Source organism: Fringilla coelebs, assembly GCF_963513975.1.
Source record: "Fringilla coelebs genome assembly, chromosome: Z".
In the NCBI taxonomy this organism is placed as follows: Eukaryota; Metazoa; Chordata; class Aves; order Passeriformes; family Fringillidae; genus Fringilla; species Fringilla coelebs.
This window is the reverse complement of record NC_140031.1, coordinates 1672785-1684973: the sequence shown is the minus strand read 5'-3', so window position 1 is coordinate 1684973 and position 12189 is coordinate 1672785. Positions and strand designations below refer to the sequence as shown.

Genomic DNA, 12189 nt, shown 5'->3' with positions numbered 1-12189 from the left:
CCTGCAGTGTATTTTATTCTTCCCCAGTAATCTGGGACTGCAGAGCCCGTGCAGTTATCCCAAGCTGCTAGGAATTTCACAGCATGCCCCAGGGATCCCAAAATACAGCACAGCTCCCCAGGTACATGAGTGTGGAGCTTCCAGGCCCAGGCAGGACAGGAGGTGCTGGAGGGCATCTAGGCTGGGAGAGGGAGGATGGGTTGGGGGCTGGAGCTGGCTGGGATGCTGCATGAGATGCTGGAGACAGTGCCAGGAGAAGGATAGGAATCCAGGAAAAGCTCCAGGGTTCAAAGGAAACTTTCTGTGTGCTGTATGGGTGGATGGGGCAGATGAGAGGCATGGGATACTCTTGCCTGGGTTTTTAATTTATCATTAATCAGGATATCATGTCTCTTTGACTTCTTTTTTTTTTCTTTTTGCCATAAATTTAAATTGAAAACTCCAGAACAAGTAATTGGGTAACCCTGGGGTGATAACCTGAGCTGGCAAATAACTTCTCTGTCACTGCCCAGGGACGGGCTGGTTAATGAAAGGATGAACTCTGCAAACTCCCCCGGAGAGTCTGGGGAGACCCAACAGGATTTGGCTGCAGGTTGACTCCAAAGTCGCAGACACAGTTGGGCAACTGACTTATGGAAATGGGTGTAGAGAGGAATTAGTCATCGCTGTTTGGTTAATAAGTGCCTTGGCTATTTTACAAGTCTTTTTTCCTGCATATGCAAATACATATTTTATTTTTCCTTTTGTAATGAAACAAATAAATAGCTCCTGCCTTGGATCTTCTGTGCATACAGTTGTGTCATGAAAATGATCGTCGTGCTTTTGCCTGGCTTTATTCAGCAGCTGCTTCGCTTAGCTTTGTTCTAAAAGGAAGATCTCCTGTGTGTTGTCCAGGGCAAGAGAGCAAACTTTGGTGTGGTGGCTTTTATATCTCCTCAGCTTTGCAGAGAGCAGCTGCAGGTCAGAGTATTTGCAGCAGCAAAGGCCTTTGTCTCAGGCAGTAGGAATAAACTGAGATGAGAAAGATAGAAGGTAATTTATTTAGTTGCTGGATTTCAAAGGTTGTGCAACCTGTGCTGGAAACACATGGTGTGGAGAACGATCTTGTCCTCTTCTTCAATATTCCCCTGCTTAGTGTCTACTAAATTTTCGTATCAAGGAAAGGTCACTATGGAGATGGACAAGAAAAGTTGCGTGGGATGTCCTGCAAGATCCTCTGCAGCATCTCTTCAAGCCCAGAGAAACCTTATTGACTCTGAGCACGATGCACTCCCTTGTGTCATCCTCTAGAATGGTTTTTATTTGCTTTTCTTTGTTGCCTTGTGCTGTCTGCCGTGCGTTTCCATCACATACGTCGCTTTTCATACCCAGCCTTTGTCAACCCCCTTCTTTCTCCCACCTGAAGGTCTGATGGGGAGGCAGTTATCTCCCTATGTGCTTCCTTCTGATGCTGACCCATAAATCACGTCACTGGGATAATCCTTAGTCATAGCAACCATCAGCTCAGGCGCAGGGTGACCTTTTAATGCCAAGCCCAGGCTGCCCTGATCTTCTGGTCGGGCAGGGAGCCAGTCTCTGCCATTATTTTGTGAGACGCCAGAGAGCAGCCAGGCCATTAGGATGCTCCTGGCCAGACACTGGGTCTGCTGAAGATACTGGAATGAATGGGCTGGGCAGGTCGACCTGGACCACCAAGCCCAGGATGGCCACCATCATTTCCCCTGCATTTTGTTTAACCTCTCTGTTGCTGCTTTTTTTTCATTCCTGGTGGTGCTGGCTTCTTCCCTCCTCACCAAAAAATCAAGCCATCCAAACCCAACACAGTGGTGCATCTGGAAAAGTGACCCCGTGTCTGTCAGGGGGACAGTAGGGTGCAGAGGGCAGACACCATCTCTGGTGCAAGCTGTGGCAGTTATTGCAGGAGTTGGTGATATTTCTGCAGTACCTGCTTTCTGGTGGCTTTGCTCTGTTGAAATTGCAGCCGCTCTGCGCGCGTTGAGTAATCTCCCCACAGTTACTAAAGAGTCAGTCTGTCTGTCCTCCCCCCACCCCGAGTTTCAATTTCCTCCTAATTCCCTCTCTAGACAGCCATTGTCTCTGCCGTGGTGGCGTGGTGTTGCTGATGCAGCCTCTTGTCTCTGTGCCTCTTGCAGAAGGATTTCTCCATGCGGGAGGAGCTGCAGCAGCGGGACGTGGAGCGCTGGCTGGGGTTCATCACCTTCCTCTGCGAGGTCTTCGGCACCATGAGGAGCAGCACCGGGGAGCCCTTCCGAGTCCTCGTCTGCCCCATCTACACCTGCCTCAGGGAGGTAAATGCCTTCCCACCTTGTCCTTCCCCAACAGTGGGACAAGCTGTTGGCTGCTGTGCAAAGATGCTTATGGTCCGTGGAAAGGCTGTGGCTGCTCCATCCCTGGAAATGCCCAAGTCTGGGTTGGACAGGGTTTGGACCAACCTGGGATAGTGGAAGGTTCCCATGGCAGAGTGTCAGAACTAGACAGAGGTTCTCTAAGGCCCTTCCAACCCAAATCATTCTGGGATTCCATCTTTGCTTTATAATTCCCGGACATTTGTTCTGCCAACACTTCACACTTCAAAAGTACTTACATATCGTCTTTCTGCTCGTTAAAGCACACACTCCCTTTGTCCACTGGCTAGAAAGGACCAAAGTTGGAATGGCAAACCAAGCACTGTAGTTTGCAAATCCCAGTGTTGTGAAAATCCCCACCTAAGCAGCTTAAACAGCTTCTTAAAGCAGGTGAAGCCATCCGAATAGATGAGACAGACCAAGGGGAGGAAGGAGGGAGAGAAAGGAAGTCCCTTATGTCCTTAGATGCAACCCAGTGCAGCAGAAACCCAGCCCTGTCACCAGGGTTGGGGATTTTTCAGAACCTGATTTCCTGATGAGCTCATTGTCTGGCTCCCCATGGCTCAGAGTGGTGGCAGAAACCTCAGTGAGTACAAACAGAAAAGACAACTCAAGTGTTAATGTTCCATAGAGAAGGAGAGGGCTTCCCTCCATCTTGTTTTAAAGATGGCTTTGTCTCCTGCTGGTGCCTGTAGAAAATTTTCTCAGAAAAACCCGTCTTGTTGCCCAGGGTTGGAGCTGTGAATCTCAAATTGTCAGTGGTGCTTCTGTCAGGCCATAAATAACTCTCTGTAAAATAAGTTCTCCGCTAGACCTCAGGCAAGGGAAGGATAAAGAAAGTGCTGGTGATGACTTTTTTTATATGCATGGGAAGTTTTCCTCTGAATGCAAACGCGCCATAAACATTTTGTCTGGGTGGTAGTACTGTGGGCAGAGCTCACAGATGGTGACTGGAGCAGTGAGGAGCGCAGGCCTCATGATAAGGCAGACATATCCAGAGGAGGAGATGGGAGAGGGACGCTAAGAATAGCCGAACTTCCCTAAAATCTCTGCCCACGGAGGTATGTGTCACCTTCTGGGGAAGATCTGACGTCTAGCAGAGCCCCCGTGCCCATCCGCTTCCCATCATAATCGTGACACAGCACAGCCCTGATTCTGACAGAGCTTTTCCCTGCCCACTCCTGTCTGCCCTCGCCGTGCTGTCGCTGTCCCTCCTGTCACCCTTCTGCTCTGTGGGGACATGGTGGTGAGCTAGAGGTGTGCAGAAGGACATGAATTTCATATATCAAGGATATTTTTTGCTACAGGGCAGCTCCATAAAAAGATTCACTAATTATATCAAGATGTCATGCGTAAATTTGCTCTTAAAAATACATCTCTGTTCCTTAGCAGGACAGGTCTGTCCCTGTGGTGTTGTTTGTCACAGATGACTTTACTAGATGATCTTTAATAGTGAGATGATCTTTAGGTCCCTTCCAACCCCAGCTACTCTGTGATTTCTAAGAGGTCTCTCAGCTTAGCTGACATGGGTGAGCCTAACTCCTCTGGCTCCCCTACCCCAAAATGCTTGCTCTGTGACTGCTCTCTCTGCAGTGCTTTAACCTTGATTCACCCCTCTTCCATGGCTCTGGTATGGGTTTTCATTCTGCTGCCTTTTTTTGTCATTGCCAGCTAATCCTGCTGCACAGGGCCAGCCCAGGGGAAAGGGTCACCGATTTATCAGCAGTGCCAGGCTCTGGTTGGCAGATGGTTGCCAGGGCCAAAGGTGGGCTGCAGACACAGCCGAGGAGGTGGGGGTGTGCTTTTCCAGCTGCAGCCCAGAGAGGACAGGGACGTCTGCACAGGCTGGCCCTGCTGGGTGCTCTGTGAGAGTGTGGAAAGTCCCTTACTGTGCAGACTGTTCATCCGTTGGTGTTCCCCGTGAACCACATGGGCTGGTGGCCCAGCAGAGAAAGGGGTGTCACCATGGTCTTTAAAGTTTGGGACTCCCATGTGCCTCAGGACAGGTTCACAAGGTGTAGTAGCACTCACCATGGGTTTTTTCCCCTTCTGCTGATCAGAACATACATCCCCAAGTACAGTCTCAGCCCCTCACCCCTAATTCCTTTCATATTGATTATTCTCCAGCAAACTCCCTCTGTGCTGCCCACAGTCCTTCGCAGCTCCTTCTGCCTCCATCCACCCATCCTTAGACCATAAATCATTAGCACAGGCAAGATAACATCTCTCCCTCTGCCTGTCCTTTCAGGTCGCTTGCTTTTTAGTTTCTCTTTTTTTTTTCTCCTTTTTTCCTTTTCCTTTATAGCTCTGGCAGACTCAGCCAAAGGTCAGCGAGGCAGTGAGCAAGAGGAAGGGGAAAATTGCCTGATGACTGAGGCAGGAATGTCTCTTCCCTTCCCCCTGCAAAGCTTCCTCTCTCCAGCTCCTTTCCCCCCAAATAAAAGTTTATTCACACCATCATTAGCTGTGTGGGAGGGGTGAGGGTGGCCATGAGGACATCAGTGCTGGGTGGGGAGGAGCTGGGGACATGGCTGGGGCATTGAGTGGCAATGCCAGTGCTATTTATCGATCAGTGTGGATGGGTTGGTTTTGTGGGCTGGGTAAAAAAAAAAAAAGACAAGTTCATTTCAGGTGAGGCTGGAGTGATAAGTGCTGGGGTTTGCTGGCTGATTGACCCAGGGCCCATTGCTGTCCTCTGGGAAGCAGGCAGGCCCTGTGTCAGGCAAGTCGGTGGGTGTTTAACCATGGCAGAGGAAATCTGGGTCAGAGCTGCCACCTCACCCAGGCAGCTTTTTGGGGACCAAAGGAGTAGCTGTGCCCCTTGGCTCAAGCACAGTGCAGCCAAATTCCCCTCCCAGGGGGCTCTGCTGCATCCTCCTCCATCACTTGAGCCTGAAATGGGGGGAGAAGGAAGGGACTACCAATACATCCCACACTGTGATGGCATCTGCCAGGAGCAGAATCCCTACCAAATGAAAAAGTTTCATTTCCATGACTGTTTTGAGGGGCTCGGGGTGAGGTTTGTGCAGCCTGAGAGTGTGTCCTCACAGCGAGGTCTGGTGAGGTCAGTGTTGGGATTTTAGGCAAAGAGAGGGTTTGCCAAGGGAAGTAAAAGGTGAGTCCAGCTCTCGTTAAAATGGTTTAACAGAGCACAGTGCGTTTGGATGATAGTTTGATGCAGTAGAACAGTGCATGTTTTAGGTTAGAGAAGGGCAATGGATACCCAAGGCTGGCCCAAAGATCAGACCTGGAGACGACTGGGAAAAGGAGGGCGAGCCCATTGCAGATGAGAATGAGAGAACTATTGCAGTCCTCAGATCTGGAAAGCCTGGGAAAAGAATAACAAAGCAGAGATGTTAAATAGAAATAAAAGCGCTTTCCTCCTATTCTTCCCTCAGAGCTTCGGGGAATCGAGGGCAAGCTGGAAGACGGCATTGTTCCTGGGATAAAGGCTTTCCCCAGGGATGGCTATGCTGCAGCCAGGGCACTGTGGGTTTGACCCTTGCCTGCTTCCAGACCTGGCTGCTCTCACTTGGGAGCAGTGGTGGCATCTTGCAGGACCATATTCTTCCATGAGCCTTTTATCTGGTGAAAGCACTTTTAGCATTATTAGGAAGTTGTTCTGTCTCCTGTGCATGGAGGTCATGATGGTCTTAAACAAGAGTGATGTCCCATTCTCTCCTTCCAGCCCTATAAGCCCTCTTGACTATGGGCTCAGTTTATTTCACAAAAGCGCTCTAAATTTGTCCCTGAACATCTCCTTCCAGGGTGGTGTGAAGTGAACATGCTGACATCTTTCCTACTCCAAAGCCTCTGCCCTGTGTCCAAACACTAAGGACCATGCTGAGCCATGCGTGTCCCCCAGAACCAACTAAAAGCAAGAGAAGAACCAAGGTACTTTGGTTCTTGCAGCCTGGCCTTATTTATTCTTTTCTGTGGCCTTTGGCAGAGTCAGCAGAATGGAGAAAATGGGTGGTTAAGGCAAGGAAGCAGCAAATGTCAGCTGAACCATCAGAGCCCTGTGCGCAGTGCAGGAAGTGCCCCGTGGCTACTGAAGATGTGGACAAAATAAATAATATTATTTGCCATCTATTGTTCACTGATTGTCACCACTTTTGCCTTCCCTAGCTCTTCCCTAAGCACGGCTGGAGCTGTCTGTCCCTCATCCAGCTCTGTGCTCTCATGTCTGTGTGTGAGTCAGCAGGGTGGCCATGGGCCACCCCAGCTTGGTGCCCTCCCAGTTTCGTTCCCTGGTGCTGCTGGGGAGGGGGACCATTAGGACTAGATCAGCCCAGGCCCAGGCCCAGGCTTGAGGCCAGTTTTAGGTGACATCTGAGGTCTGCAGGGAAGAAGGGATCACACCCAGTGTAGCTGTTGATGGGTGTTCTTGGGAGGTTTCCCTCCTCTGTTGTCTGTCTCATCCTCAGTGGATGTTGTTGGGGTACAAACCTAGGAGGTGCCCCTGGGAATGGGAGCTGTCACCTCCCTGCCAGCCTCCTGCCAGGAGCAGCCACTTCCAGCCCCAGTGATTGGTGCCAACTGCTGCTTTGGATGCATTTGTTTGTTCTTACAATGCCATTCAGCAGCCAGGTAACCTGAGCAGTTGCCTATAGCAGCAGAGCAGGGAGGTGGAAAAACTGGCTCGAGGGACTCAGGCTCAAGGTGATGCCATGTGGCAGTAATGCCACTGTGGTCTCTCGAGGCACCTCACCAGCTGATATCCCACACAGGCAAGCAACACAGGGAGGGCTCTGCCCGCTCTCACTCCCCATAATAACCCTATCCCACTCCTCACCCATGTTGTTGTGCTCTTCTGCACAGGGCTGATCTTTTGTTGAAAGTTTCAAGTTTCCTCTTGGCATTTTGCTTCACCCCACTGAGGTGCCTCTCATTGGTAGCTCTTTGAATACATTTCAGTATATCCCAGACTTGCTGTCAACTTTCAAACTTCATGAGATTGCACTCCTTACCTCCTCCAGATCACGGATAAGGATGCTAAATAGGGCAGGTCATGGGATAACAACTTGGTAGTTGCTATCATTCCTGGCCTTCAGGCAGAGTTGGGTTGGAACCCAATGGCTACAACCCTCTGAGCCCAATAATCCAACTAATTTTTTTTACCCATCTGGTTGTCCTTCTTGGATACAAAGAGGCTGGATATCAGGGGTGACAGGGAGCTGCCTTGGCACCATCCCACTCTGAGCCTTGGACAGGGCTGCTGGGGTAGGTTCAGAGCAAACCCCAGGAAGCAGCTCATCACAGAAAGGCTAATTAAACTTCAAAACTTTGTGCAAGAGGCTGCAGGACCCATTCACAGAGATCCCTCCAGCTTGAGAGGGTTAGTGCTTCTGAGGCTGTGTACCCCAGGGGTATCCCCTTTAGAGGGGTGGAGTTATTGGCCTGACCCAAGACAGATGATTTTAGGGTCTTAATACCAACCCTAGGGAGCACGGGCTGCTCCCAGGCGCTGTGAATCAGCAGAGATCAGACCCAGCAGGCTGGCAGCAGGCAGGACAGTTGCTTCTCTGCAGGAGTTGTCTCCTACCTCCAGTCTGGTTGGCAGAGACAGTCCCATTTCAGCATCGTTTAAAATCTTGGCACGCTCCCATCGCTTCCCTGCCTTGGTACACGCTGCTGACTGAAAGCCTCGGGGTGGTGGTGCAGGGAGGATAAATACTCCCTGTCTAATTGCCTTCCCCCTACGTCTGAGTCTGCGGTGCAGCGTGTAGACGGGTATCCACTCCCCTCCCTTCTCTTAGTGCCTGTTATCTCCTGGGGCCATGCTGCGTAATTTAGCAAAATATTCTAACACAGTAATTAACGTCTGAACTTCAAGAGGGCACTGCCTTTTCACTGTCTCCTTCAGAGGAAGAAAAAGGAAAACCTTCCCGGCTGCAGTCGGATGAGCGAGGAGGGTGGTGCTCTTTGGAAAAGAAAATTGTATCTTTTAACGTGTGTTGTGTTTTGTTAATCACTCTCACTTTTTAAAAAGCATCAGCCTTTTGAGTTGAAAAAACGGTCTTTGACAGTATAATGAGATGCTAGGATTTTTAATATTACTCTCCAAGTCAGAGAGCGAAACAGAATTTTTGCTTTTTCAAATGAGCAATGGCACCTAGGGGCTTAGATCTTGACCCCACACCACACTTCCACTCAGGAAGCTCCATGAGGCCAGATCTGAACAGAGAAAATATGTCTTTTATGAAGAAGGGGACTTGCATCCTCACAGAAGTCTCCCTCTGGTCCCCCCTATCTGGTTCTGCAAAAAATCGAAGATTTGGTCTCCAGCCCAGTGGGACTGGGACAAACTGGGAAGTGTTTTGTGTGGGGAAAGGATGGAGGATGAATGAGGAATGTGGTCATGGGAGGGATTTCAGAGAAGGAGTGAAAATGGGGGGCTGGAGGTCAGGGACACCGGGAGGAAGGAGAAATGAGGAGAACAAGTGGGGAGTTGTCTTGGAAGTCCAGGAAAAGTGGGTTGAAGGCATGGAAGGTCTGGGAGGAAGGTCTGGGATTTGGAGCAAGTGGGGCATGTTGATGTAAAGGGGATGTGGACTTCCAGAGCCATGACAGGAGGCAGAGTGCAGGAGCAGAGTCTGCAAAGAGGAAGGGTGGATGTCTGTCTGTTGGACCACGCAGGGCAGGGGTGTATGTCCCTGTAACCTCTGTGCCTGCCATACATTTAAAAATAATTAACCATGCAAAAAGTTCCCCCACCCCCAGACCCCCATGGATGTGCTGACAAAAACACTCCTATGAATGCAGGCCATTTAGGAAACAATAGATTTCCTTTAATCCTGGTCATTTTGATCAAAGGGTATAGTTAAGGTGGAGGAGGTCAGGTGTTATTTGGGAGCAGATGAGGACAGGCCAAACCAGGGAGGGCTGCCCAGTGCCTGTAAGCCCATCTGCCCTGTTGAGTATTGTATGTGCAAGAACATATTCTTGGAAAGCCACAGAACTCATTGAGTCCCAGCACCAAAACCATGGTGTTGTATCTTAAATAGAGGAGGGAGAATGCCACCCTCGTTTCTCTGGGACCCGTGGAGAAGTCAGAGGAAGCAATTTGTGCAGATAAAGAAGTGAAGTCAGATACCATCTCACAGGATGGTCCCTCCTCCTCGCGTGGCTTTGTTTTTCTCCCTCGCCCTCCATACCAGCCATTGTTAGTTCCCAAAAACCTTTTCAATGGGATGTAAACACAACTATTTGCGTCTGCCGCTGCGCTCTCGCTGCCTCTGCAGAGCCAGGAAAGCGCAGAGCCTCCGGCCAGCCAGGGTGGAGCCCGCTGCAATCAAGCACCATGGTCTCGCCACTGTTTCTTTCCATGTTTTGTGTTTCCCCGGGACCCTTGGGATGAGATCACATCCTCCTCTCCCAGGGTTATTATGTCTTTGGACGGGCAGGATGAAGCCAGCCGTCTGGGTGGCTTGAACTCCCTGTGCACCCAGACCGGGTGGCTCTGGTCCGTCTGTCCTGCTCACCTTCGGATCCTGGAGGTCCACCCCTAGCCAGGGAATGTGTAACCACCAGGCTACTGTTGGATTGCAGCGTCTGGGTTGATGAGTGACCAAATTTTCTTCATCATTGTCTCCAGTAATTGCCTCTTAATGGTTTCCATCTTCCCAGGAATTTCTTCTGCCTGTTCCAGATCCGGGGAGAGAGAGTGTCGTGTTTCATGGTTTCCCTTGCCTACAGTGGAAAGGAGTAGGAGGAGTTTCCCACGACTGGGTACAGGATTTTGTTCCTCTGGCCTTAATTCAATTTGCTGTTAAGTATCTCTGAGTTCCTCAGGAGCCTGACAAGGAGGATAACCAACATTTTGGTTTACTCGTTGCAATAAACAAACTAATCTCTTCTTACCATCCTCCCGGGGAGTCCTGGTTGTGTAATAGGAGAACAGAAATCTCCTCCGGAGCTGAGGGGAGCACATCAATGTAAAAGGAGTTGGTGCCACCAAAAAACTCATTTAGGTTGTCCAAAGTGTGTTAGAAAAAGTGTCTGCTATGGACGTGGCTCTGATGCAGCCATGCTGGGACAAGCTGTTCAGCACAGAGCTCCTTGCCCCTGTGCCTCTTCATCTGGGCAGCTGCTTCTGCTTGTGTGATCAGCAGTGGCCTACACCTTTACTAGTGGAAGCAGCTGGACATAGACTGCCTCTCACAGCTCAGCTGTGTTTTTAAATTCCAACAAATCACACTTTGGAGCATGGCAGAACCTGTGCCTTGTGCAGAGATCAGCACAGGCAGCTCCATCAGGGAAAGGTTTCCCCCAAAACTTTGTCTTTGGGCAACCTCAACATCAAATGGGTAAGCAGAAGAGATTTCATCTGTGCCTGTGCACTCTAGAAGTCTGTTTCCATGGGCTCACTTGTTTCTTCCCCAGAGAAAGTCAGCCTTCTCTGACGTCCCTCATTTCCAGAGAGGGACTTGGTACCCCTTTAGAGGGGGTGGTGCTGGCACAGCTTGTTGGTAGGCACAGGATGAGCTCAGTTGATCTTCTGATGTCCTGGGTCAAGGAACTGATAGATCTGATGGTAGCAAATTGTAGAAATCCTGAAACTGGCCCTGTGGTGGAGCATTTTGCAATCACTCATCCCTACAACCTTGTTTGTACTTTGCATTTTCCCAAGTCCCGGCTGTTTTCACCATCCTGTGTCCTGTGACAAGAGAAGAGGGGAAGCTGTACCATTGCCTGTGTCTCAGAAAAGTGTGTGACTCTCCCCATGCAGAGCCATGCAGTCCCATGGATCTTATCTCAGACATCTTCCTTGAAGACTTGTGACAGTAGGTCAATAAGGGGCTGCTGGAAAGGTAGAAAATTGCTATTGATGTCTGTCTGCAGAGAGACCGTGAAGCAGAATTGGCCTGGGCTCCCAGGAGGACCCACCTAGCAGACTGTAGGGATTCCAGGAGGTTTTGGGAGCAGGACTTCCCCAGCTGTGTTCTATTAGAGCACTAAGACTTCCTGCAGAGCTGTGTTTGCACCTAAACTGCGCTGTCAGATATAGGGGATCAGAACCACAGAATGCTTTGGCGCGGAAGAAATATTTAAAGCTCATCCCGTTCTACCCACTGCCATGGGCAGGGACACCTTCCACTAGCCCAGATTGCTCCAAGCCCTGGGATAGTGGGCTCCAAGCTCCAAGTCCAACCTGTCCTGGGACACTTCCAGGGATCCAGGGGCAGCCACAGCTTCTCTGGGAAACCTGTGCCAGGTCTCACCACCCTCATTGTAAACAAGTCCTTCCATCTATTTAGTCTGAATCTCCCCTTTTTTAGATGAAAATTACCAGCCTGTTGCTACAGTCCATATTAAAAACTTAGTCCTTATCTTTCTTATAAGCTCCCTTCATAAGGGGGTGTCCATGATGATCCCAATCACAGAGCTGGAACAGATCCGTCAGAGGACCAAGTCCATCATGGCCCTTCCCAAGGCACTTTCTGGTTAAAAGCAGGACTCCCATGCTTCTATTACATTATGTCCCCTCTGCTTAAGCTCCAAGTGGCACAAATAACTGATCTTCCTGAAGGAAATGTGTCTCCCTTTTCCCCCGTGGCCTTGCTCCACACTAGCGGGCCGATTGCTGCACCTGGGCCATGTGTCTGCAGCACGCTGGTTCCCCTGAGGTCATGCTCCACAGTCCCTGGGAGAGGGAATACTGGGAGGCACCTCCTCATGACCCAGGTGCAGATGAAAAGCATACCTGTGGGCAGCCTCAGCCCCGAGGCTGCCTGGGTGTCCGTGCCTGTTGCCACTGGACCCATGAACCCAAGATGCCCGTCGGGGAGCTGGGGCCAGCAGCGCGTGGGCTGCGGTCAGT

General features: G+C 50.3%; 1 protein-coding gene across 4 annotated transcripts in view; it reads left to right on the top strand.

Moving 5' to 3' along the window:
• Nucleotides 1-12189, top strand: part of CTIF (cap binding complex dependent translation initiation factor) — a 145130-nt gene that overhangs the window by 122047 nt on the left and 10894 nt on the right. For all 4 annotated transcript variants that reach the window (XM_084224763.1, XM_084224762.1, XM_084224761.1 and 1 more), the window contains one exon: nt 2154-2309. In XM_084224763.1, the coding sequence (XP_084080889.1) occupies nt 2154-2309 (156 nt within the window). The remainder of the gene's footprint in view (nt 1-2153; nt 2310-12189) is intronic.